The sequence below is a fragment of the Panthera tigris genome, chromosome F3, assembly GCF_018350195.1.
Source record: "Panthera tigris isolate Pti1 chromosome F3, P.tigris_Pti1_mat1.1, whole genome shotgun sequence".
In the NCBI taxonomy this organism is placed as follows: Eukaryota; Metazoa; Chordata; class Mammalia; order Carnivora; family Felidae; genus Panthera; species Panthera tigris.
In genome coordinates, this window is record NC_056678.1 from 44,728,060 (window position 1) to 44,755,093 (window position 27,034).

Here is a 27,034-nt window from a genome sequence, read left to right on the forward strand (position 1 = left end):
TTAATAAAGGGGGTGCGTATCAGCGTGGCTGCCTGCACTTGCCAAACCGTACAAAGCCCGCGGACAGGCGTTTCCTAGTCTCTTGCCTTCATAAACGTTGCCCCTGGTTTTCTCTGGACCCTTGGAAAACATCAGAGGAACGCATTCTAGAAGCTCCCTTCTTTTGGAAAGTTGGGGGGCTGCTATGGGGCCATTCTCAGCTGTCATCAGATTGATCTGCCCAGATGACATCAATTGGAAGTTTGTAGCACGTCCTATAAAGGTCAGCTGTTTGCAGGAGTCCCAAGAAAATAAGCACGGAGTAGAAAAGCTTGAAGTGATTTTTAGAAAACATCTAACAAAAACCTTCTCAGCTGAAAGATTAAAAGAAAGAACCCAAATGCAGAGAAATTGGGTAGCTGTTCCAAGGGACTCAGCAAGGGCTAAAACTAGAACTCTGGTCACCTGGCCTCAGGCCGCTGGCTTTCTTCTCTACTCTCTGCTGAAGAGCTGAGGTAAAGGAAAGGCTCAGAAACATCCCAGCAGCTTTATCCCCTCTTTTGCTCTGAGTGAAGCCATGTTTCCTGATCTGCTTGGGTTTGTGTCACTCGTCTTTCATAACACACAATCCAGCAACGTCAACTTTTTATCCCATTCCTTTTTTTTACAGGGGTTGTTAAAAAAATTTTTTTTTAATTTAAAGTGCAAAGAATTCAAAAGAGCATACAGAAAAAGTCAAGCTTCTACCCATCTCTGACCCTCACTTCCTCTCTCCTCTGCCAGTGATTGAAACCAGTTTCTTCTGTGTCCTTCCAGAGGTAGCCTATGCATAGGCAACAACTGACATATCCTTTAATGCAATAAAATTACATTAGAAATATCATGAAATCAGGGTGCCTGCGTGGCTCAGTTGGTTAAGCCTCCGACTTCGGCTCAGGCCATGATCTAATGGTTCCTGGGTTTGAGCCCCACATCGGGCTGTCTGCTGTCAGCACAAAGCCTGCTTCGGGTCCTCTGTCCCTTCTTCCTGCCCCTCCCCTGCTCACTCTCTCTCTCAAAAATAAATAAACATTAAAAATATTTTTTTAAAAAAGAAATACCATGAAATCAAATAAGGAGAATACAAAAAGAGGTACTGTATCACTTGGGGTGCCGTGGCTCAGTTGGTTAAGCGTCCAACTCTTGATATCAGCTCAGGTCATGATCTCATGATCTCATGGTTCGTGGGATTGAGTCCCATGTCTGGGTCTGTGCTGACAGGGAGGAACCTGCTTGGGATTCTCTCTCTCCCTCTTTTTGCCCCTCCCCCTCATCTCAAAATAAATAAGTAAACATTTTTTAAAAAGGAAGTATACCACTCATACTGTTCTTCACTTTCCTTTTTTCACTTAATTTTTGTTTTTTTGGATATTCTTTTCATATTAGTCCAAAGACATCTACCTCCTTTTTAATTTTTTATGTATTTATTTTTTAATGCTTATTTATTTTTGAGAGAGAGAGAGAGAGCGAGCACAAGTGGGGAGGTACAGAGAGAGGGGGAGACAGAGAATCCCATGCAGGCTCCCTGCTGTCAGCACAGAGCCCTTGGCGGGGCTCGAACCCACAAACATGATCTTATGACCTGAGCCAAAACGAAGAGTCAGCCCCTTAACTGACTGAACCACCCAGGCACCCCTGCCTCCTTTTTTAATTGCTACACAGAATTCCAATATATGAATGGATGTACCATCATTTATCTAACCAATTCCCTGCCAATTCTCGTGGGTCGTGATGCTCTCTGTTTAGCTGAGGACTGTCAAAGCCTATAAGGCTGACATTTCTCCTAAGTATTTCCTTGTACGGGGGTTGGAGTATGGGGTTTTGGTGTAGGGGATGGCGTAAAGAAGGAGTTAAAGTTCACGGCTGATAAAATGAACAAAGATAGACTGCCTGAATTCTTGGGGACAGAGCTGGTAAGGTAGTAGGAGAGGAGATGCACCTTGGCCATCTAGACCCCTAGATTTGATGTGGTCCAAGATCTTTTTTGATCTTTTTTTTTTTTAATGTTTATTTATTTACTTTTGAGAGAGAGCACATGAGAGCAGGGAAGGGGCAGAGAGGAGGAGAGAATCCCAAGCAGGCTTCACGCTGTCAGCACAGAGCCTGACACGGGTCTCGATCTCACGACTGTGATCAGGATCTGAACCAGTATCAGGAGTCGGACGCTTAGTCAACCGAGCCACCCAGGTGCCCCGAAGATCCTTTTTGATCTTGATATTCTCCTGCAGGCACTCAGGAAATGCGTGCTAAGTCGGTACCTACTTAGCCCCTGCCCTATCAATTAAAGTGGGAGATGTGCTCCCGTTTACAGGTTTGCTGTGTTACATATTCTGTCTGACAGCCGTTTCCTGCTTTAAAAATTGACAAGAGGAGAGAAATGTCAGTGTGCCTGGATGGTGGGGAGGCAGCCACCCCACAATGACATTTGTGTCTCTCTGTGCACGGGGCTGGGTAGACACAGTTCATTCTTCCCACCCACCCCACTCCTTTGCAGCAGGTGGACACTTCACACAGATTAAATCCAAGGCATAACAAGGTCCGTGAGTTCTATACTGCCATCGTATTAAAAGGAAGAGGTATTTTAAGTTAAATTTGAAAAGCATTCTAGTGCCTCTTTCTTTTTCCTTTCCTGTTTTTTTTTTTTTTTTTGGTTTTTTTTTTTTTTTTAAGGCCAGAAACCAGTTGTCTTATGGATTAGCACAAAGCAAAGAAGTTGAGGGAGGACTGTTTTTAGGTTATCTGAGCAGGTGAGTCAGGTACAAGGAATACTGTTGACTGCTGGCTGGTTGGCTGACCATATGCTAATAATCATGGGCATGCTTGTTTTCCCATTTCATCTTCAAACGACCTTGGGAAAAAATAAATTATTATCCCCATTTTTCAGATGGGGAAACTAAGACACTGGGGGTTAAGTGACTTGCCCAAGGTAAGCAGTAGGACAACAATATCCCAACTCAGACTCTTTCATTTTACTACGACAAAAATGTCTGTCAAGGAGGAAGGGCTCAGAAAGAAAAACTGTTACATTAATACTTTTCAGTAAATAAAACTCATCACTGACCGGTAATAACCAGTTAGGAATTATTAAGAAATAAATTAATGAGACCATAAAAACTGAATTGAAGGCTCACAGTGGCAAATAAAACCAAACCACCCAAAAGACTGTTTGCCTCCCTTCCTACTTTTTGAAGAAATTCTTAGTTTTTATGATATTGAATGTAAAATTTGGAGGGAGGGTAATGGCTCTGGTTGAACTGTGTATTGGGAACTTGGTTTCATTTTGGTGATCTAGAAGAAAACCCTGCCCTTTCTTTTCTCCTCCATCAATGAAAATCGAAGGTTAGTGACTTTACTTTCGGATATTTGGGGAGGGGAGCAAGGTGCAGGGGAAGGAGTGAAAGAAAGGAATTACCTGTGTTGGAACATACTTTAAATAAGGAAAGTGACCCTTATTGTCCAAAGAAGGGATTTTGAGATTACGCATAACAGTTTTTTTCGTGGCCTTCTGGTCTCCAGAAGTCATCAAAAAGCCACTTATGCCTGGGGCACCTGGGTGGTTCAGTCTGGTGGTTAAGCATCGGACTCTTGGTTTCAGCTCAGGTCATGATCTCATGGTTTCATGAGTTCGAGCCCCACATTGGGCTCTGTGCTGATGGTTCAGAGCCTGCTTGGGATTCTGTCTCTTCTCCCTCTCTCTCTGCCCCTCCGCCATTCACGCTGCCTCTATGTCTCTCTAAATAAATAAATAAACTTAAAAAAAAAAGGCACTTATGCCTTCCTTGCCTTCAGCTGCCTTGGCTCCTTTCTCTGTGTGTCTGGTCAGCAACTGAAGTCTTCTGCCAGCAAGCACAGATTATTTCTCCCAGCTTCTGTTCCATACAGACAAGTGCTAACTAACGTGGGGGACAGGGAGGTGACAAATAACGTGCCCGTGAACTCTGGGATGACTTTACCCTGCCATCCCGGCTTAGCCAGATGGAAAACTTCCAACCGTCATTTCCACCATTAGGGATGCAGGTCAACCTCAACATAGTTTTTGATCCTGCAGGATTTCATGGAACCTGAAGAGGTAATCCATCATATGGCTTTATCAGATTGTTATTTGTTTTAATGGCTCACCAAGTGACAGTCAGAGTTAACTCTCAGACTGTGACATGAGTGAGAAAATGATTTCCAAAATCACAAGTAGAAATACGAGTGAGAGGAAAGTGCATCCATCTCCTTGAGAATTTTGGCTGTTTTCTGAGCAGTCTGGGCTTGTTTTAAGGGTTACAATTCTTGGGGAATTTTTCCTCATTAGGAAACCTTGAGAGTCTCCTGGGATAACCTTCCAAAGAGGGGCCTTTGAGGATTCAGATGTTAGCGTTGGCTGTTTCCTGAAGGTTCTTCACCCCTGGGCCCTGCAGTCCTGTTCCCAGCATCACAGTTAGGCGCTGCTTGGGGATTAGGCTATCACCCAGGGAAGACTGACGGCAGGTGAGCTGACAGCTGGAACAGATGGAAAGGGGAAGGTGACAAGGGAGTCTGTTCTCGTGCACACGTTCTCGTGCAAAGGCACAAAGGAGCTGAGGAAACAGGTCATGGGTGAAGCAACAGAAATGATTTGGCATAGGGTTTGTTTTTGTTTGTTTTATACTTCATTTAGAGAGGAGGGGCACACTTGGGGGCTTGGATTGTGGCCTCTGAGGAAGGTTCTAGCAGAGGAGAGTGAGGCTCTTCATTTCTTTACTCCTTCTTCAAGCATTTATTGGTGTCTATTATCTACTGGGTGCGGTAGTAAGCATCAGGGATTGCAAAGAATAATGACGTTGACCCCAGGGAACGGGCAGTCTGGGGAGAAAGACCCCTGAGTGAGAAGCCCTCTGGACCAGGGCTTTGTGAGATTCGCAAAGGCACACGCAGGGGCATCCCGGTGAACGTGGGAGGGCCAGGATGTGCCTCCCAGAGAAAGCAGGGTCTTATTCTTTGTTTCTACATGAGAGAGAGAGAGAGAAGAAATCGACACTCTTGGTGAAAAGTTTACACTGTACAGAGAGGTACAGAGTAAAAGTAACTCACATTTTTTTCACATTTTTTTTTCTGCCTTCATCCTAAGTGGTAATAGCCCTAAAATCAGAGGCTTGATGTAGAATTATACTTTTCGTTTAATACCTTGAAAGGACAGAAGTATTATGATTTAAAATGTGTTATCTGTTACCCCCTCCGCCGTGTCATGTATCACCAGTGAGTCGCTCAGGGATCATACTCAGGGAAACACTGCCGTCTCGCCCCTGAGTGTAGACAAGGGCAGATGACCCCTGACCCTGCAGATGAGCCATGGCAGCAGGAGACAACCGAGGCCAACGGTGGGCCCCGTGCGCGGCCGCAGGGTAGAGTAGAAAGATGCCGCGTTAAGACTCCGAAGGCCTGGCACTACCACTTCCTGGCTGGCCGTGACCTGCAGTTCAGCGCCCGTCTCCCGCGATCAGCTTATCGGTAACAAGGGAACAACGATGTCCTCCCCAGTGTGCTCTGCAGAGTTCCTGAGCAAGGCAAGGGAGAGAGTGTGTGCTAATGGACTCCGAAAACCCTTGAACTGCTCCACATGTATAAAGAATTAATACCGCGAAGTTTTGTTGGGCTTCCCCTTCCGCTGCGCGCCCTAATGCCCGGAGGGTGCGCTACCGTGATGGTTGAGCACACGCGCCGAATCGTCACACCACGTGTGTCTGGATACTGGCTCCACCCCTCACTCCCAGTTTGACCTTGAGCAACCTGTTTAATCTCTCCAAATCTTGGTGCCCTCATCCGTAAAATGGGGACGGTGATAATCGTAGCTCATAGGGTTGTTTGGAAGCTCTGATGAATTGTCCAGGGAAATAGAGTCGCTCCCCGAGCAGACGAGGGTGGAGAGCGGTCAGATCAGAAACTCCAGCACAGCAATTGCATTTTGACGGTTAGAGCAGATGGAAGCGCATTTCCAGAACCTCCTGTTGTGTTTGGAAGTGCCGGTATGTGCATATACGGGTGGGGGGTGGTATAGCCCCTCTCCCCGAAAGCTCAGAAACCTCAAGCTCTCCGCAAAGACTCCCTGCAGAATAGAGGAGGAAGCTGATTAAGGGACGGCGGAGACAAAGATGCTCTGCTTGCTGGCTTGCAGCTCAGGCAGGGGCTGAGCCTGCCCTTGGCATTGCTCCTGATGTGTTGGAATGCACCCTGGGAGGGGCCAGGGTGGGGCTGGACGTCCGAGCAGGTGACAAGGGGCAGGTGTGTGTCCTCACACCAAGAGGATCTGGGCTCAGTGAGTCTATCCACCCTGCCCCCAACACCCTGTTCTTCAGTGGAACTGAGATGGCTGAGGGGCTCTAAGAGCCAGTTTCTTACACTAGCCAATGTGGGGCTGGCCCCCAGGAGAACACAAACCGGGATACTCGTCCGCCGTGGAAATCAGCAGCTGTCCAGATGCGCAGGGCCTTAAAGAGATAAAAAAGGAAACTAGTAGAAACTGGGTCAGAAACCAAATGCCCTCTTATAAAAAGGGAATTGTACAGCTGAGCATCTGGGCTGTTGTTGTTTTTTTTTTCTTCAGGAGTCTGATTGCTTTTCTCCTCCTCCCTTATAGAAAATGAAGGAGTACCTGGAGGGCAGGAACCTCATCACCAAGCTCCAAGCCAAGCACGACCTTCTCCAGAAAACCCTGGGAGAAAGTGAGTATGGGAATTCTGCTGGAGGTTTGGCGATGGGCGGGGGAAGGCCCGGTCCTGAGCCTCCCCGACTAAGCCCTGTGGGCCTGATCTTGTTATACGAATGCATTTCTTTTCCTAGCCTGTTTGATGTGAAGCACACAGCCCCAGTGACTGCTTGAGTAATGGGAGAAGGCCAGTGCTTAATGAAGCACTAATGTGCATCATCTATTTGTTTAAATGGAGCGTGCCTGCTCTCCACCCTGTCCGCCTTCTCTGCCACGCCTGGGGGAAAGGGCTGATGGGTTACTTGCTCTCCAGACGCTTTGTTAAAACTCTCAGCTCCTCTGTAGCAGGACTGAGGCTGCGGCAGGAAGGCAGGGACAGTGGGATGAGAACACATCTGCTCCAAGGAGAGGAGAGGCTGCTCAAAGGCAGGAGGGACCCACAGTCTGCCGCTTTCTGTAGCGTCCGGTTAGGGCATCGGTTTCCTTCTGCTTTGGAGGGTCCTGGTGCGAAGGGGCAGCCCTCTCTGCCTCAGCCACGCAGAGGCCATGGTACTGAATGGCCTGTCCCGTCCACGAATCAAGGATGATTTTAACCAGACCCTGGAAAGTAGCAAAGCAGAGAACTGGACTGGCACTCTGGACTTTCTCTCCTCAGCTGTCAAACAGAAGGCGAAGGTTGAAAGAGAAGCTTCCCTGGGGTTTTGGGCACCCTGCCCGGGTCCTGCCTAGCTCTCAGCATCCTGTGATTCATGGGATTCCCAGGTTGGGGATGCCTCTGAATACCTGGCCCCTCCTCCCCGCCCTGCACATCTCGTCACTTAAAATGGGACCAGGAAGCTACAGGCAGTATGTGGTAACACCAGCGAAAGGCGAAACTGCACAAGGGTCTAACATTTTAAAACAAATTCTTGAGCGCTCTTCAGACAAATTGCAGAGTGTAGAAAAGCATATGGCGCTCATTGGCTCATCAGCCTCAGGAATCAGAGCTACACTTTTCATACCAGAGCCTCCCACCCATCATTCTGGCCTTGTCCTCCTCCTGCACTGGACAGTTCCCCCAGGTGATGAATTCTTTTTATCTCTGATATCTTTGATCTTGTGATTGTAAAGGCATTTTCTTTTATGTAAAGAATGCCTGTTAGGTAACTTCTGTTCTCTTTCCTCCCCGCCACCCAAGGGACTCAGGCTAAAACAGGTTTGGGCACTGAGATCTCAGCTTCACTTATAGAAAATCATTACTTTGGGGTTATCAGATTGCTTCGTAGGGAATCAGAGGAAAGAAAGCCCAGAACTATTTGAAGCGAGTTAGAACCACGATTTCTTTTTTGCTAAAATAATCCAAGCTAGCCCATAAATGAGATAGGGAGCAGGACCTTGGGAATGTGTGTGTGTGAGAAAGAGAGAGTGTGTGTGAATGGGTTTGCACACACACACACACACACACACGCCAGATTTGCTACTGTGGAGGGGCAGAGGTTGGTGACCATTCGTTAGCGCTGCAAATTGCCTCCATCTAAAGATGACAAGTTCTAGCAATAAGGAAACAATAGCTGCAGACCTTCCTGTGTGCAAGTCTTCATGTCCCTGCCTTCTGAATGTATTTGTCACCATAATGCAAGAGCTCCTTGTTCTTGCCACAGAGGGATAATTGATGTGTATGAATATTCCAGAATGGAAATGGGACAGATGTTGAAAATAATGGCTCAGAATAATATTTTTGCAGATGAAAGCTGAGCCTTTAGTAATGAGAGGCTGTTGGGGTGGGGGAGGATGTTGCTCAGGATGAGCCAAGTGTAATCAACAATTAGCAACCTTTAAAGGCAAGAGAAAGCCCTGCCCTCCCCCAGTCCTTGGAGCTGTTTTTCCAGGAACATGGATGATGATCTCCTCCAGCTCAGCACCTGCTTGGGGCATCCCTGGTTTAGCGAGCGTACGCCTAATACAGACCATGCTTGGTTAACTGTGGGTCCAAAGAAGGCAAATAGATTACATCATGGCCCATGTGCCTAGGCACATGTATTTTTTAAAAATAGAAGAATTCCTCTCATGAACTTTAAGATATTCATTTTTTAAAGCTGGCTGTGACCCATTACACTTGAAATTAGGGCCTGCTGTTGGATTGAGAACCACAGTTTGACAGCAATTAAATCTCATTTCCCCTTGCCACCCCAGCCCAACCTAAGAGAATTTCATACGAATCTAAAACTAGAATGTCTTTATCTTCTCCCTCCTGCCCCCAAACAATTCTTCCTTCCTTCTTCCCTTGCCGCCCTCACCGTGTGTGTGTGTGTGTGTGTGTGTGTGTGTGCATGCACGTGCTCCTTACTCAGGAGCAAGCAAGCCCCTCCCTTCCTCCTCCCACACACACCCACACACTCAGAAGAGAAGCTGGATTTCACCTCTGGGAAGGCTTCTAGTAACCTGTTCTCTAAAATATGATCCACCTTGCTATTGTTCCCCTACAGCCACCCCTGTTTTCCCTTTGGGAAGTGGGGTTGACACCCCTAGGCTTTAGGGACATACCAGCAGCCCAGGGAACAAGCATTAGAAACAGCACTTGCCCAGGAAGAGGCTCTGGGCATTTCTCTTCTTTTTTTGCCCAGAAGGCCAGTCACGATGCTCAGTGATGCTGGCAGCTCTCAGGGAAGACGGGCAGAGCATTTCAGGTGACTGCTGGCAGCAGGTCTTCCACTCTGGCCCCTTCTGCTTCAACATGAGCTTTTTGCCTTTGTCTTTCCAACAGGTCAGCGGACAGACTGCAGTCTGGCCAGGTAGGTGTGGCCCGGGGCAACCCTGGGAAAGGATAAAGAGAGGCCCGTGGGGTAGAGCCGTCCCGCCCAGCCCGGGAAAGAGGGGAAAGAGCCCGGGGAGTTCAAGTGCAAAGGCTTCGGATGACTCTGCAAAGGAGGGGACTAGGGCGGGGATTGCTTCCTTCCCTTCGCCTTGCTGACCCCATCTGGCCTCAAGTGGAAATGGGGTCTGTGGTGACTCGGGGAGAGAGCTGAGAGGAACGGAATAAAGGAGTTCTCATTCGCTGAAGTACTTCCAGAGACTCCCCAAAGCCACTGCTTTTGCGAGGAAAAGAAGTGTTCGACTCTGGAGGGTCCTGGTAACCTAACCTTAGCTGCTAGACTTCAGCATGTGGTTTGGGGGAAGTCTCTGACCCAGAGAAGGAAGATCAGAAGATAGCATTTGATCTGAGATCGTATGCATGGAAAAGATGACAGCCCCTAATTAGTGACTGTTGCTGGATAATGAAATACTACATCGCACTGGCTTGCCAAGCAGCATTGGTAGAAATCCTTGCCTGTTGTACAAGTATGCAACCCTCACAATCTGTCCCCACCTTCCCCTCCCTCCCCGACCCCAGCCAAATATTTTCCCTCCCAGTCATGTAGCTGCTATGAGAAAACTCGTGAGCTGGCGGAGAGCAAGGCGTTCAGCCAGCCAGCTGTTCTCAGATGCCTAAAAATGTGCTGATTTAACCAGGGAAAGAGCTTTAATGGGCTGGACTCCTTAGAGACCCTGGGTTAGCCCATTATATCAACCACTTGTATCTGCCAACACACACACAATAATCATGAGGCCATTTACAATTACAGGCTCATTATTTAGAAATAGCTTCATTTGGCTTTCATCGTTTTGTCATTGTGGATTACAGTAAAGATCTCATTAGTACACCAGTCTTGTTGACTGGAGGGAACCAGGATCATGGAATTTCATAGGATATATCTTCTTGGTGATAGAGTCTTCATGTAAGTTCACCTGAAGTCCCGTATCTGTGGAAAACTGTATGGGAGTGAAAAAAAAAAAAAAAAAAAGCTGAGTTGAATTCCCTTAGGCTGTGTGACCTTGGGCTGCTCTCTTCTCCCCTTCGAAGTCCAGTTCCCTCATCTATAAGACAAGAAAGAATGTTCCACTAAACCCAAGGAGCTCTATGATTCCAAAGAGGTTCCTCTAGAGCGGCCTGGTGGAAGGGGGAGAGGGAGCCCAGCAGCCAGGCTCTGGGCCTTACTTACCTTCACTAAAGGCAGGGCAGCGCTGTTCTCCGTGCTTGGGGGATTGTGTCTGAGTCCGATTCCCTGGGATAAGAGTTTGAAAGGCATTCACCTGAAGGATCGCCAAGGTTCCTTCCAGTCTGGCTGCTCTGTCCTTTAAACTCCAGGAAAATTGCTCCTTAAGGATTTCCAAAAGAACGAAAACTGTGACTTCCTTTGGTGTTTACTAGTGTCTCCTTGCAGACAGAGAGATAATCTTATTGTCTCACCCAAGTATATTTTATTCCCTCCTATTCTAGTTTTGAATGGTGGAAGATAGTGAGTGCAGAGATCTCCAGGGTTCTGGGACTGCGACTGAGCTGAACAATGTGACTTGCTTCACTAATCCCATTTTCCTTTTTTTCTCCCCGTTGCTCGTTCGGTCCTGTCTGATTTGGCGGGGTCGACCACAGGCGTAGCTCAACCGTGAGGAAGCAGGTAAGGGCCCAGCAAGAGCCAGGCTGGTCGGGTGAGAAGATGTTATGTTCCATAGACATTTATGGAAGCCTACTGTGGGCAGGGCAGATACTTTCCTGACTTCCTGCCTGCGTTTGGAATGTACCATTCAGTCACAGTACGTTTACCATTATGGCAACTTCATTGACTTCGCTTGTTTAACTGCAGCGGCTGTGGCCTTTCTGACTTGTTCCTCCCCTCTCTAGTCGTGCACCCTCCTCCTTGCTAGAGATGTGGTTGGACTGTGGCAGATCATGCCAGAACTGCCCGCGGTGTCACTGCTCAAGGAAACCGCGGAAGAGGGCTCGCGCCTTGTACATTAAGTTCCACATGGGAGCAGCTCGCAGCAGCTAATCACCTCGAGTGGACACTCTGGCTTTAAGTGTGCAGATTTTTGTTTGTTTGTTTCTGGTGGTGTGGTCATCCTAGATGTATTTCTGAGACATGCTAAAAATGCAAAGATGAGTCTGATCTGAAGGCGATCGGGAAATTGATGTTCAACCCCATGCTGGTTTGCATGATTTTCAGTGTTGTATTCAAATCTGACGCTGGGCAGACAGCTCTCATTACCCATATCAGGGCAGGCTCTTTGGAAAGCAGAGACTGGGTAAGCACATCAGTGGATAATCTAAACAGCACTGTGTTTGTGTGTGTAAAAAAAAAAAAAAAAAAAAAAAAATTAATTGAAGTAGTTTTTGCAGTAGCAAATTTGGCTTCCTAATTATATTTTATGGCGAGTTGCTAAAATGATTTTGTGTCCCCTAAGCTCATACCAGCTATGTGGCAGGCAGTTAACAGGGAGGAGGTGGAGAGAGCTCTGAATGTCTTTTTGTCTACTCAGGGGAAGACTGATCCAGGCTTTAAAAAATCATTTTGGGTAATTCACAGCGGCTGTAGCCACAGGGAGATAATCGAATGTAGAGGGCACATGGCTTCTGTTGTGGCAGCGGCCCCGACACGGTCTTCAGCCCGTCCGGCTGCTTCAGCTAACCGGGCAGTGCAGGGACACTCGGCTGACATGGCTCTCGCCTGTCTTAGCTTTGCTGTCACTATTTCTTTTGACCCTTCTCTGCTTTGGATCTCATTATAATGAGACCACCATCACGTATAATTATACATGTTTTAATTTATAAAAATTTCATCGCATCTCTCCTTCCTCTGGCTCCTCTATTTCTTTCTTCTGCCCTTTCTCCCATAATTTCATTTAAACCCAGAGAAGCATGGAGTGCCTCCCAGGGATGATCTATTGCATGTAAAAATTAATAGGTGAGTATCTTAAGAGGGAGCCAGCTTTTTTTCCCTTCAACACTAAGAACAGGGTTGAACTGAACGTTTGTTCCTTTCAGTTCCTGGGCTGAAACTGGGCCTCCTGCATCTAGACGGAGCATAGGTGCAAGAGCCTCCCAGGCTCCACTCTGGCCACCGGAGTGCCAGAGACCGCAGTTTGGCAGGCAGTAGGCGGCCCTGGTTGAGCTCACCGTCAGAGGGGAGCAGCGCCCATCTGGTTTGCATCCTGCTGCGTCTAAGCAGTTGCAGGCAAAGCGCGTTGCCTGCTCCTAGATTTGCGTAAGAGCCCGGGATGCACCCAAAACCCCCAATCAAATAAAGACCTTGTTTTCCTTCTGCTGCCCCAGTTTCTCTCCAACATCTCTGATCTAATGGTGGATCAGTGAAGAGTTTTTCCTACAATGGGCAGGCAGGGAAATAGTAATTGGGAAGATGAGTAGCCTCGTGTAAGGAAATAAATAATTGGTTGTTTATGGCAAGTCAGCCAAACAAGAGGAAGAATCTGGTAGCTTTTGTTTTTGAGGATCCCTAATGGGTTCCAGTCATTTTTGACCCTAGCAAAGCCTAGGTTCAAACCATCCCAGCCTTTTCTGCCTCATCCGCCACTTCTAAGCTTTGTCTGCTACCCTCAAGCCCAGCATTTCTCTTTCCCATCGATTCTGACTCTTCTTTGCTTGTCCATCTTTCCCCTTGCCTCTAAATGTAGGCATGATCCCAAGGGTTGGTCCTGTTTTGACTTCTTTTTGTATTCTTTCCCTTGTTGGCTTTGTTCCCTTGGACGAACCTTTCTCTCCTTCCCCGAGTGTCCATTGTTCTGAGTCTTTGAATCTAATCTCGAACTGATTGGCTGGGTGTCCACTTGAGAGTTGAGATGGCGCCTCCTCCCTACCATGGTCTAACTTCTAGCACATTCCCCAACTTGTCTACTTCCCGTGATGGGGGGCCTCCATTCTTCACAGTCCTGAAACCCCAAATATTATCTTTGATGCGTCTTTCTTTCCCATCACCCACATCTACTCAGTTGTGTAGAGTTGTATTTTCTCCCTTGGTAAGAACGGAAATCTAACAATGTAACAGATCAGTACTCAGCAAAAATCCAAACTCTCTCGCTCATGAGAAATTATGCCAGACAATGGCATGTTTAGGCGCTCTCTGGCCACCTTCCTGATTGTTTTCTCCTGCTGATCCTGGAACCCCTGCTTAACCATCTTTTCCAAATTGTGCCTGTCACCTTTCTCCTTCCACCTTTGGTTTAAAGATCCCTAATCTGATTGAATGGAGATTTGGCCCAATTGTCTTTAAGGGCCCCTTCCCACCCTAGGATTATGCCACCAAAAATATTGTGAACTAAAGAATTAAATGGACATTGATTCTAACGTTGCAGGAGGGAAGGAGAGAGGAAGAAAGGGAGAGATGGACACAGAATAAGGACACATGTGGACACTGCATGGTCAGCTGTTTGCAAAATCAATGGTGAAGTGAAGGTCTTTGGGGCCCCATAGGAGCACACAGGCACATCCTGGGGGAATGAATTCACTCAGAGCTCAGAAACATTACAAGGAGAGGGGAGGGTAGTAGGAGCGTCGGAGGCCTTCGTGACATTGTCCAGTTTTTGCTCCCACTAGACTGTCTTAGGCTCCCCCGGAGCAGTGGGGACAGGTCATCTCTGGCCCACTCTTGTCCACCACAGAGAGTTCCCCTGGGCTGCTTCCGATGTACCCCCAGTAACCATGGACATGCAGGTTTGATGTCTTACTTTCTGCACCCCTGCATGCTTCCCTTTAACTACCATTGATATTCCATTTCCTGCAAGTCTAGGCAGAACTTGGCATCCACATAACTTGTTGAAGCCAGTCAATCTGTGAATTTCCCGACCTACTTCTCTTTGGGTCTTTAAATTTAAATCTAGGGCCAGAAAAACTTTTCAAACCCTCATATCGCTAACTTCATTATCACTGCTACCACTCTTTGTAACTTCCAAAAATTGGAGGTTTTGTTTTTTTGCAGTGGAATCTATTTTCTTCAGTAGAGTATAGAAGTATCGACCACGAGTCTTCCTCTAAGAGCTCCCCAAGCTGACTGGCAACGAGAGGGCAGACACTGGCTACTATAGCTGGAAAGCTGGAGGAAGCAGAGGGCTTCAGGGGTTAGGAAGATGAGCATTTGGGTCCCCGAGCCCTCCCTGACTCCAGGGCTCCCTTGGCACACTCACGACTTCCTTCGGCCGCATCCTGCCTTCCCAGTAAGCTTGGGAGCTACAGGCCGTGCCAGCTCTTCTCGCAGCCTGACTTCTTTATGAGATCTGGCCGCTTCCCTAATGGTGGCCAAACCGCAGGACCCCAGCTGAAAATTCAGGAATGTAGGCAAACCTGTGAAAGGAGCAGAAGCCACAGGACCCATCCCATTGAGATGCAATCTCTATCCTAAACTACTTTATTTTATTTTACTGTATTTTATTTTATTTTATTTTATTTTATTTCATTTCATTTCATTTCATTTCATTTCATTTCATTTCATTTCATTTTTAAGATTTTTTGGGGGGAGGCATGTGGGGAGTTCAGTCAGTTAAGCGTCCGACTTTGGCTCAGGCCATAATCTCGCGGTTCCTGAGTTCAAGCCCCGCGTCGGGCTCTGTGCTGACAGCTCAGAGCCCGGAGCCTGCTTCAGATTCTGTGTCTCCCTCTCTCTCTCTCTGCCTGTCTCTCTCTCAAAAATAAACAAACATTTAAAAAAATTATTTTTAAGATTTTTTTTTTTATGTAATTTCTACACCCAACATGGGTCTCAAACCCACAACCCTGAGATCCAGAGTCACACACTCCCCCCGACTGAGCCAGCCAGGCGCCCCTGTCCTGAAGTTCTATAGCCCTTTTCAGCTAGGTTTAGGGCCCTTTGCCTGATCTTTCTTCCCCATAGCTGAATGATTGTGTGTTTAGCTGCGTTATAAAACCCTGTTGGTTTTCAGTAGCTTGGCACGCATATTTGGCAACGTTTGCCGAGCTCCTGGGATGCAGGTTGGGTGGCGGTGAGATGTTCGTTCAGTCTCAGAAGGAAACTGCCTGGGTTTGGACCCCTGCCCTGCCACTTACTGCCTGTGGCAGTCACTGTAAGCAGCTATTTCGCCTTGCCTGGCCTTCAGCCCCTCACTTGTCAAACAAGGATGGTGATAAGGATACACACCCCATAGGGTCGTTATCAGGACCAGTCCTGCTGAAGCACCTAGGACCTGACCCAACACCTGTATAAATTCTCTGTAAATGATAAGCTCTAATGTTCATGTGCCAACAGGAAATGTTACTCTTCTCACCACCTATTCCCTCCCCAGTTTGTAGGCATCAAATTGAGGCCCACAGAAGTTAAATATAATGGCAGGGATGTATAGCAAAATGGCAGAGCAAAGATTGATATCTGGGACGTCTGCTTCTTAGTTTAGTACCAATTAGTTTCCACTATTTCTAAGAGTTGGGTTTTTTCTTTCCTACCTTTTATGCCAAGTAAACCCCCTTTCTGTTGCTCCCATTGGTTCATCAGTTGATACCCTCAACTGATATTAATTGAGCACCTACTATGTGAGAACATCATGGCCAGCCCTGGTGGCTGGATCTGCCCTGTGGAGCATGAGCTATGGTGGTGACAAATGCAAATGAGATCTTCATACCCACACAGTTAAGTCACAACTGTTAAGTTGTGTAACACAACTGTTAACTGTGTGAGTTAAGTTGTGAGAGCTGAGTGCAAGGTGCTGAGACCCTGTGGACAGGGGCCCTGATCTCATCGGGGGAGTCTGGAGAAGCATTCCTAAGAAGGTGCTACTTGCACTGAGACCCTAAGAGGTGGGATCCCAGGGTGAGGAGAACATTCCAGAAGCAGGAGCAGTTCATGCAAAGCCATGGACAGAGAACTTCTCTAAAGAATGGAAAGTTAGGCTGGTGCGGCTGACAGAGACTGGAGGGAGAGCAGAAGGAGATGAAGTTGGAGGCAAAGGCAGGACCCTGGACACGCAGGGCTGTGTAAAGAAACTAACAAGGAGTCTTTGAAAGAGGTTAGCCTTGGGGCGCCTGCGTGGCTCAGTGGGTTAAGTGTCCGACTCCAGCTCAGGTCATGATCTCACGATCCGTGAGTTCGAGCCCAGCATGGGGCTCTGTGCTGACAGCTCAGAGCCTGGAGCCTTCTTCGGATTCTTTGCCTCCCTCTCTCTCTCTCTCTCTCTGCCCCTCACCAACTCCTTCTCTGTCACTCTCTCAAAATTAAATAAAAACATTTTTAAAAAATTTGAAAGAGGTTAGCCTAGGAAGTGAAGGATGGGGTGTGCACTTTCAGAGATCACCCAACCACTATTTTAAGGAAGGATGATATGGTCTGGAGGACAGCAAGGGTGGGAACTGAGATACTGACGTAAGGACTGAGCTGATGGCAGTAGAGATGGAGAGAAGTGAATGGACTTGAGAGATACTTAGGAGGCCGACTTGACAAAGCGTATTGACCGATTGATTGGATGGCTGAGGGTAGGAAGCTGGTTTGGGAAGGAAGACGATCAGTTGCATTTAGGACGTGCTGAGTTTAAGGCATCCGTGTGGCATTCCAAGTAGGCGGTTGTGTATGCTCTCTGGAGCTTGGAGGAGGCCAGATGCTTCTTTGAGGACCGGCCACTGAGCCAGCTGAGACGAGTTCTTCACAGTCTGGCCCATTTTTCTCTGACTCTGGGCTATGCCTGTTTAAAGATTCTAATGCTGTGTTTCTCTTCGGCTTTTCAGGATTCCAGCCAGGCAATTCCTCTGGTGGTAGAGAGCTGTATCCGGTTTATCAGCAGACACGGTAAGCAGGATTAAAGCCTTGCCCATATTTGTGCAAAGCTGGGAAGAGCTTCCAGGAATTCTTTGTGGAGTAAGAACAGAGACCGACTTTTCCTCCTGACCTTCTCAGAAACGGAATAAAATCTTAACTTGTTCGCATAATGTTTGCTACCTTTGAATGGCCCCACCTAGACATCGAGAGAAAGACATCATATGCTTTGACCCAAAATGCCTCAGCCACTTACCACACTCCCTCTTCTAGCTTGAGAGCGGGTTTTAAATTACAGCTGTGACAGGAGTAAGTACAGCTGGGGTGGTGTGGTGACAGTTTCGCCATTACTCACCGTCTTCGCACGTGTCGGTATCTCCTGACACGCTGACCTTCTGCATCGGACTCCTTTGCAAACAACTCCTTTTGTGATGTTGCCCTGATTCCTGATAATACTCAGATTCTGGTTCTGCTGTGGTCTCGCTGGATACGACATCACCTGGAGCTCAGTTAGTCGCCAGTCTAAAGTTGTAGCCCACCTTTGAGAGCCTTCAGGGGCTGGCTCCTTCTCGGCCTAAGTCAGATCACTCTATCTGCTGCTTGGATGGAGCTGGGTCTCATAAACTCCACCCCTCACTAGCTCCCAGGCTGGTTGCACAGAATCTAGGGGCGGAGATGAATTGCCAGAGAACCAAGCTTGTAAGTGTAAGAGTGTTTAGAAAGCACAGATACCTGAGCTACTGCCATGGAGATTTCTAGGAACTGGACATCAGACATTGTTTTTAGAAGCTGTCTTATCTAGTTAGAGGAAAAGGGACAGAATGACCTTCTTGCAGCTAAGGAGGTATGTGGGTGATTGCTGGTCTGGGTGCAGAGGTAGCCAATTTCTCTCCCTTCCTCTCTCCCAGTACGCTGGGACCTTGCTTGCCCTTGTTTCTGGAATAGTAATTATTTTAGCCTGCTTACAACTTAGCCCGTTCTAATCAGCTACAGTTTTTTCATCTTGTCTCTATTTACTTGAAGTAACAACATTGTATATCAACAGTGAACAAATATGTATCAAGCACCTGATCAGTGCTGGGCACCATGCATTGTGAAATAGGAAAACAAAAACAGGGATAATGCACTTCTCTTGTCTTTACTTGGTTTTATGATGCGGTTGGGAGAAAATAAATAAGCAATTGAGAAGCTAAATCAAAGGAGATAAGCTATAGCAATTCAGAGTAGCAGTAGAAGAAATTCCACAAGATAGTAATGATTAATGATCGAATAATTGGAAAAGATAAGTCCAAACTGAGTTCAGGGGAGGAAAAATTATTCGTGTCTAAAGGACAATAAGAGGGTGAGAGTCTGCACTCTTACTGCTTCGTCCATGCATTCCATTCGGTCATCCAACAAATAGAGAAGAGAGAGAGAGAGATTGCTCATTGTGTGCCAAGGAAAAGTTCCTGCTTTCATGAGCCGTATATCCTGCTAAAGGACAGATAAATAGATGCTTGGCTGATCAGTTAATAAATAAACATGGTAACATACAGGGTGTCTGCTGATGGTGAGTGTCATGAAGAAAAGCGAGGTGAAGAGGTGGAGAATGGAGAGGGGACACTGTTCTGGGTGGGTTGTTCAGAGAAAGGCCTTCAGCTCCCCTAAGAGGTGACATTTGGACAGAGTCCTGAAAGGAAGTGAGGAAGTGAGCCGCGTGGCATCTGGGAAGAGTGTGTCAGAGACAGGGCACATCAAATGCAGAGGTCCTTGGCATACGCAGGGGCCAGCATGCAGGAGGCCAGTGTGGCTGGAGCGGAGAGAGGGAAGAGGAGGGGGGCAGGAGATGAAGCCAGAGGCCAGCCGCTTAGGACTTCATTGCCTAAGGGAGGTGTTTGGGTTATAATCTGAGTGAGGTGGGAAGCTACTAGAGAAGTTTGAACAGAGAGAGCTCTTTTTTTTTTTTTTCTTTTTTCTTTTTTAAAGACATATTTGCTTTTGAGAGAGAAAGCATGGGGACGGAGGGGGGACAGAAGATCCGAAGCGGGCTCTGCACGGACAGCAGCGAGCTTGATGCGAGGCTCAAACTCACGATCCGTGAGATCATGACCTGAGCCAAAATCGGATGCTCAGCCGACTGAGCCACCCAGGCGCCCCAAACAGAGAGCTTTAAAAAGCCGCTATGTAGAGACAAGATCATAGAAAGAAGGAGGCTGTGGCAGCCGCCCAGGGAAGACACGACAGTGGCCAGGCCCAGAGTGTGAGCTGTGGAGGAGCTGAGGGGGAGATGGTTCCATATATTGGGCCTCAAATGTACCTATCCCTGCCCCTGTACATGCACAGTGCACGCGGGGACATTTCTGTGCTGCGGCTCTGGGGAAACAGGTGTGCTCGCATGTTGCTGGTTTTATTGCAAACTGGTACAACCCTTTTGGAGGGGAATTTGTCAGTGTCCAACAGGACTGCATATGCGTTTGTCTTCTGGTCCGGCAGCCCTTGTAGGAATTTACCTTGAAACATACACCTCCAACAATGAAAATACATACGCCCGAGGTTACTGGTTGCAGCCTCGTTTGTAAAAATATTAGAAACAACCTAAATACCCTCACACGGAAGAGCGGTTGAATCAACTACGTTGTATCTGAATACTAGGCAGGAATGAGCACGGTCTCCATGAAATGACCTGGAAAGATTTCCAGAATATGTTGTCAAGCGAAAAAAGCGAAGCACAAAAGAGTGTCGATAGCACGCTGCCTTTTTGGCACAAAGAAGACAATATGAGAATGTACATGTGTATTCTCACTTTGGCGAGAAGAAATACAGGAAGGATGAATCCAGAAACTAATATTTGATTGTTTATCTACAGGATACGGGTGGAAGAGGGGTAAAAAGAATGGGGAGTGGGAAATGGGAGGGAAGTGACATTTTCTCTGAATATTGCTTTTGTATAACTGTGACTTTCAGAACTACATTAGTGTTTCCCATATTCAAAAGATAAATAAACAGATAAATAAAACAAGGATGTGGGATACATTCCCCAAGTGGAATACAAACAGTAGTGAGTAAACCTAAGTGTGTAACAAATGAATGAGGGAGAAAATAATCCAAGTAACTTTAGAAAACAGTATTTTTTAAAAAATGTTTTTAACATTTATTCATTTTTGAGAGAGAGGGAGACAGAGGGTGAGCGGGGTAGGGGCAGGAAGAGAGGGAGACACAGAATCCGAAGCAGGCTCCAGGCTCCGAGCTGTCAGCACGGAGCCCGATGTGGGGCTCGAACCCACGAACTGTGAGATCGTGACCTGAGTCAAAGTCGGACGCTCAACCGACTGAGCCCCCCAGGCACCCTTGACGACAGTATTTTGATACTATACTGTAAGTCTAAAGACAACAAGAGCTATAAACAAATACTATACAGTTGTTGGTAATTTTTTTTTTTTTGAGAGAGGGCACAAGTGAGATGGGGGCAGAGGAGAGAGAGAGAGTGAGAGAGAGTGAGAATCCCACGAGGGGCAGAGAAAGAGAGAGAAGAGGGGCTCGTGCTCACCCGGTGCAGGGCTCAAACTGACGAACCATGAGATCATGACCTGAACCAAAATCAGATATGGGCTATCAATTCTGAAGCCATTTTATGTGTATTCCAGGACTGACCAAATAGATAAACATATTGTTGCTTTAAAGGAAAGAAACAAAACACCATAATACATAGTGGTTGTTCAAAAAACATTTGTTAGGCTAAACTGAACTTTTTCCCCCACATGGGGACTCAAGGTATTTCTGAACGCCCCATGAATCAGGGTGAAAATTTTTGTGCATGTGCATTTAGTGGAGATAGGATCTGTAACACTTGTCAGTCCCAAAAGGGTTTGTGACCCACCATCTGCTGGGATTTGTACATCCTTACTGGCTTCGTGTTCCCTAGGAGGTAGATATTATAGTTCCCACTGTATAGATGAGAAAGCTGAGGCTCGTCTGTAAATAGTCGGTCAGGGTGATCCAGGAAGACTTAAAGGAGAGGGATTTGGGGAACGACAGACTGAATCAGGGTAGGAAAACCCCACTTACGCACAAGGGAGCCAAGTAACGTGAGGCGGTACCATAGCAACCATTTCAAGAATTCTCACGGAGAGTACCTCTTGGCAACAGCTGGATCCGGTGCAAAATGGAAGGTTGTGTGCTGCTTCCATGCAGTAACTTACCCTCCTCTGAGTGGTTTTATACCTGCATGCTGGCATGCTCTAAGAACAAAAGAGAAAGATCGAAGATGGGTCAGGTTAGTCCTATGAGGCCTTACCTGCATTCTCATAAAAAGCCCACTGCTTTCGCCCTTTATGGCTGGAAACCAACCACTTATCAGTGTTCCTACTTTCAGTGTCATGAGATTAGATGCTCTGAAGATTCTGTCTGCTGAGCAAAAACATATCGCTATCCTTCTAAAGCGGAGGTTCTCAAGGGGAAATGGGAACCAGATGGAAGGGGATCTCAGTGTGTTTCAGGCCTGCTGCCTGACTTCCAGTAAGCTCTCCTCTGATTTCTTCATGTCCTGGGCCCATGGGCGAAAGTGGCTTTTCGTTGATGGTCCAATCTACTAAAAAGTCCCGAAGTGATCCTCTCTCGGCAAATTCTTGGCTTCACCTAGAACACTGAGTGGCCTGGGCCCTGAGATGACATTTCCTTATACTATACTGTGTTTTCAACAAGTCACAGGGTGTGTGTTTCTATCACAACACTTGCTGTTTACATTCTGTGTTTAAATGCCATTATTTGGCTGTTACATCCCATTGGTAACTAATAGGGTACTATTACATTGATACTAATGGGGTTTTAACATTGTCTGCCATTCTCTGAGGAATATTCTGGAGATTCCCTTAGAGGAGCAAACAACTTAAGTCCTATTACAAGCCAGGTAATTAAATTCCCCCTGCTTGCTTCTTAATATTGCTTCAATTGGATTCAAGATGATAGTCCTGGCCTGTGTGATTTACCTTCAAAGGTCTAGCCGACAGAATCCAGTCACCCCTTCACCGAGAGGGTATCCCTGAAACAGTGGCAGTTCTACTCTTTTTTTCTTAAAAAGGAATTTGTTTGAGATTTCCCTGACATGTCAGAGTTTTTGATCCATCATGCCATTGCAGAGGAACTTGGACAAGGTGCCCAAGATGGAGACACAGGGCTCCTGAGAACGGCTGACAAGCCTCATGTGATTACAGATGCTAGTTCGGTCTGACCTCTGGGGCCAGCAGTAAGGGCATGCTTCCTCTCTTACCACCTTTGCAGCCCCTTGTGTGGGGTTGTGAGCCACATCCTTGTTCAGACTAACAAACGGGTTCCCGCCCTGCCTGCATTTTTCCTCTGGTTGGCCCCACAAGCCTAGTGTTGAGGAGCGAGTACATAATGGCAACCAGAGGCCTGGGTTGGCCTCCTGACTCTGGTTCTTATCACCTACATAACCTAAGGGGGTGGGGGGGGGGGGTCATCACACATCCCTTCCTTCATCCAGAAAATGGGCTTGCTGGTGAGCCCTGCCTTAATGGCTGTTGTGAGTACGAGTTGATTTATTTCTGGGAAAGCATTTTTAGCAGCAGTCCCTGCATATGCATTATTATTATTTTTAGTGATTGTTTCTACTTTAACAAAACACAAGAGGACACAGTTTTCACGCCCATTATCACACTGTCACATCTATGCGCATTTGTCTCTGAGTGAAGCTGTGGTCTAGGACCAGCGGCCAGCACGGTACTGACGGTGCTGTCTGTTGACTCATCACTTGCCTTTTCCTGTCCTCTCTCTTTCCTGAATATTCAAATCATTGTGCCCTAGAGGAGCCATGCAGCGTTAGGACAGCCGAAGCAGGAATTGTATCTCCGGCCTTATGAAACTCCTCCAACGGTGTCTAAGGCCTGCCTACCATACCCCCAGTGCCCATTCCTGGCAGGGGGGTGATAAGAAGGTGCCAGGGGTCACTTTGTCACTTGGCAGATGGGAACAGAGAGGCAAAGGCGGGGGAGGAACCTGCTTCCTGGTCTTCCTCAGAATCAGAAATGGAGCCATGTGTAGACATCTTTGGCTTTGTTTATGCCTCCTATATACCCATTCCAGGGACTTCTCCAGCATCCCTGCACATGCTTTCTCCTTTGACCTGAAGGATAGAGACACGGTGCTTACATGCACACTGGCTGGAGGACACAGACATCAACCAAGCTTGGAGCTGTGGCTGTGACTTTGTTTCTTCCTCTCCTTGACCACTTTTCCCTGTCTCTCCAGGACTACAGCATGAAGGAATCTTCCGGGTGTCGGGATCCCAGGTGGAAGTGAATGACATCAAAAACGCCTTTGAGAGAGGTAAGGGAACAGGCTTGAAGATAAGACCAAATGTCTGCCAGCCCCCTGGGGTGTTGGCTCCACCCTGTCTCCCCTGGGAGGTACCCAGAGGTCACCCAGCTCTTTAGCCCGGCACCTGCTGTCTCATGGACAGTCTTCCCCAACACGTGCAGGGAGATGCCAGGGCACATCCCAGCTCCCTCCTCAGCCCATTCATCGTGCCTCTCGCCCGTGGACGATCTGCCGAAACCCAAGAAGTTAACTATGATATCTGGGCAGTTTACGGCTTTATCCAGAACCCTTGGTGGCAGTTAATATCAAGGCTAATGCGCCTGTTCATCGTAGCCCATTTATTATCTTGTGGGCCATTAAGGTAATGGGCAAGCTTTGGCAATTTCCGTCACTATAATGGATATATATAGTCTCAATTTGAGGTTGGTCCTATCATTAAATCTAATTACATCTGATACGAAATTTTCCATAGGGAGCTCCAGCGTGATTGTTCTCCCATAAGTAGGTGTCCTTTGTTGCGAGCCAGGAGGAGTAAGAGCGAGTCAGAGTGGCTGGCCACCTTGGCCTCATTTTCCTTCCCCAGGGACTCAGTCCCGGCCTGGCTTCATGATTCTCGTGAGAGGGCCTGTTGCAGCGTCCCATCCCAACCCAGAGGGAATGTCCCTGAATGAGTCTGGCACGAGCCAATTTATCCTAATGGACCCTTGTGCCCTCTCCTCGCCTTGGGGCCCCTGAGCCTAAGCAGTCTTTGCTTTATCTAGTCTCTGGTCCATCCTACTCATGGCCAGCATGCCGGGCACAGAGCTGATGGACTCTGATGAGGACCTAGAAAGCCAGCCCTTCCCCACCACTTCTGCTTTGTCCTGTGGGGTTTTACCTCTCTCACTGTCTCTTTCCTTTTTGGGGGGCTGCTTATCCTCAGGAGAGGACCCCCTGGCTGGGGACCAGAATGACCATGACATGGACTCCATTGCTGGCGTCCTGAAGCTTTACTTCCGGGGGCTGGAACACCCTCTCTTCCCCAAGGACATCTTCCATGACCTGATGGCCTGCGTCAGTAAGTACATTCTGGCCTCAGACTGGCTTCTGGGCAAGAAAGAACTCCTCATAGCAATAGACAAGCAATTTCCACGGGATCTTCTTTCCCCCCATAAACTTTTCAATAATGTTTCTCTTTTTCCTTTCACTCAGTAAAGTGTCTCCTCCTCATCCTCAATCCTTCACCCCCTACTAGGGAGGGAGGAAGGATGAGTTTTCAGGAAGAGTCTAGGACAAGTCAGAACTCCTGGCCTTTTCTTTTTTGATTTATCTTAAACTCCTTGCTTTGCTGGGCTTTATCTTTCTTCAGTAAAATACATTTCTTTTTTTTTTTTTATTTTAATTTTAATTTTTTTAATTTTTTCTTTAATTTATTTTGAGAGAGAGAGAGAAGGAGAGCATGAGCGGAGAGGGGCAGAGAGAAAGGGAGAGAGAGAATCCCAAGCAGGCCCTGCACTCTCAGCATACAGCCCACCTGACTCAGAGCTCGATTTCACAAACTGTGAGATCATAACCTGAGCCAAAATCAAGAGTCAGACACTTAACAGACTGAGCCACCCTGGCATCCCCAGTAAAATACATTTCTAATAGTATGTAAGACATGGTCCTTTTCAGTTATTGGAAGCTCAGACATTTACTGCCCATGCTTTTTATGATATAAAGGGAGAAATGTTTTCTGTTTGTTTCTTTAAACATGGCATAGCTTACCTGCTGGATGTGTTAATATGTGTTCTTCTAAGGAATAAAACCCTTCTGCCCATTTAAAAGTAATGATACGATGTTTTCCTAGAAAGGGATATCGTCTCTACTTTGTCCTACTTACAGGTTCTCTGCCTCTTACTCTCAAATTTGGGGCTTGGAGAGCTGTTTCCACCATTTAGTTTAGCTCATTATCCTGTTTTGTTTTCCATGGAAACTTAGGTTAATACCAGCTCATCCTGGAAGTAGACCCCAATGGAATGATGGCTCCAGAGGCTGGAGAAGGCAGTGCCTTGGACATGGGGAAAAGAACCTTCTTCCTAGATGCACCAGGGTCTTTCTGCCACCCCCCCCCCCCCCAGGTTTCAAGTTTGACTAAGTGTATGCCCTGAACACTGTTCCTATCTGCTATTCCGAGGACCCAGAGCCTTCAATAAGCTCTCTTGTTTTGTTGACCCACTACTTTTGGGAGTCTGGTGGAAATCAGTGCTGTGGTGGGTGATTAAATATATGCACCCCCCCTGTCCTCACATCTTTTTCTGGGACTGGGCTTAGATAAAAATCTTAAGTGGACTGGGGCTACCAAGACAGTTCAAGACACCTTGGCTGCCCACTTCTCCCCTCGAGATGTGCTCCTAAACCCACTGCTTTCCACTTCTTTTTCACAGAAAGACACTCCTAGAAAATGACAGTATCCGTCTGGCACACTGTGGGAGTGGGGAGACTGGCACTGATGGAGGCCGCCAGCCTTGGGTCTTACCTGTAATTGATCTTTCCACAGCCCAAGAGTCAGGAAACTTCTCTGGTCTTCTCCCCAGATATCACTATCTATCAGGCATCTGCCATCTCTTGCCTCTGGCCACATTCTGCTCAACCCACTGCAGATAAGGGAAGGGAAGATAAGCCAGACCTGTCCAGAGGGTGAGGTGAGACACGTGTAGAGTGAGCAGGACAGGACCTGCACAGCCTGTCTCCCTCCCCACGTGTACACCCCTGAGGCTGGATGTTGAGCCATTAGTCATAGCAGGTTTATGGACGGTCCTTGTCTGTGGTTTTCATTGGAAGGTAGTAGGTGCTTGGGGACCATCCCCAACCCCTTCAGTGCCCAAGGTGCATATTCCTTAAGTCCTATAATCAGTAGGTGTCTGGAGCCCAGCATGTACCCTGTGGCAGCAGTCCAGCCCCACGGGGCCACAGGGATGGAACTCCTTACGTGGAGCACCAGTGCTGTGCAGTCTTGGTCTGGCCGCTGTCTGTGCAGCACCTGCTGGAAATAAGGGCCCTCTGACCGTTACTCCTCGGGATCTCTGTTGCAATGGAGGGTGACACGTGGCTTTCTTCTTTCAGCTATGGACAGCCTGCAGGAGAGAGCTCTGCACATCCGGAAAGTCCTCCTGGTCCTGCCCAAAACCACTCTGATTATTATGAGATACCTCTTTGCCTTCCTCAATCAGTGAGTAGACCTCCCACTGAGCAATTGGATCAGACCTTGGCCTCAGCCCCTGGAAGCTTACATGTAGAGCTATGTCAGTTCATCCAGCCCGACGGGTATTTATGAAGCACCTATAAGGTGCTGGGCACCATTGTAGGCTGTAAGAATACATTGCGAAATAAGAGACAAAGCCCTGATATCATTTAACTCACATTCCAGGGTAGGAGACAGAGAGATAACAGATATGTCAGGCAGGAGTAAGTGCTCAGAAGAAAAATGAAGAAACCCAACTTAAGAGCTGGA

The 27,034-nt window shown here is 47.4% G+C and overlaps 1 protein-coding gene across 9 annotated transcripts in view; it reads left to right on the forward strand.

Annotated features, from left to right (window-relative positions):
- Nucleotides 1-27,034, forward strand: part of SRGAP2 (SLIT-ROBO Rho GTPase activating protein 2) — a 233,044-nt gene that overhangs the window by 179,838 nt on the left and 26,172 nt on the right. For all 9 annotated transcript variants that reach the window (XM_015535288.2, XM_015535289.2, XM_015535290.2 and 6 more), the window contains 7 exons: nt 6,620-6,704; nt 9,432-9,459; nt 11,139-11,163; nt 17,223-17,283; nt 23,494-23,571; nt 24,485-24,619; nt 26,647-26,752. In XM_015535288.2, the coding sequence (XP_015390774.1) occupies nt 6,620-6,704; nt 9,432-9,459; nt 11,139-11,163; nt 17,223-17,283; nt 23,494-23,571; nt 24,485-24,619; nt 26,647-26,752 (518 nt within the window). The remainder of the gene's footprint in view (nt 1-6,619; nt 6,705-9,431; nt 9,460-11,138; nt 11,164-17,222; nt 17,284-23,493; nt 23,572-24,484; nt 24,620-26,646; nt 26,753-27,034) is intronic.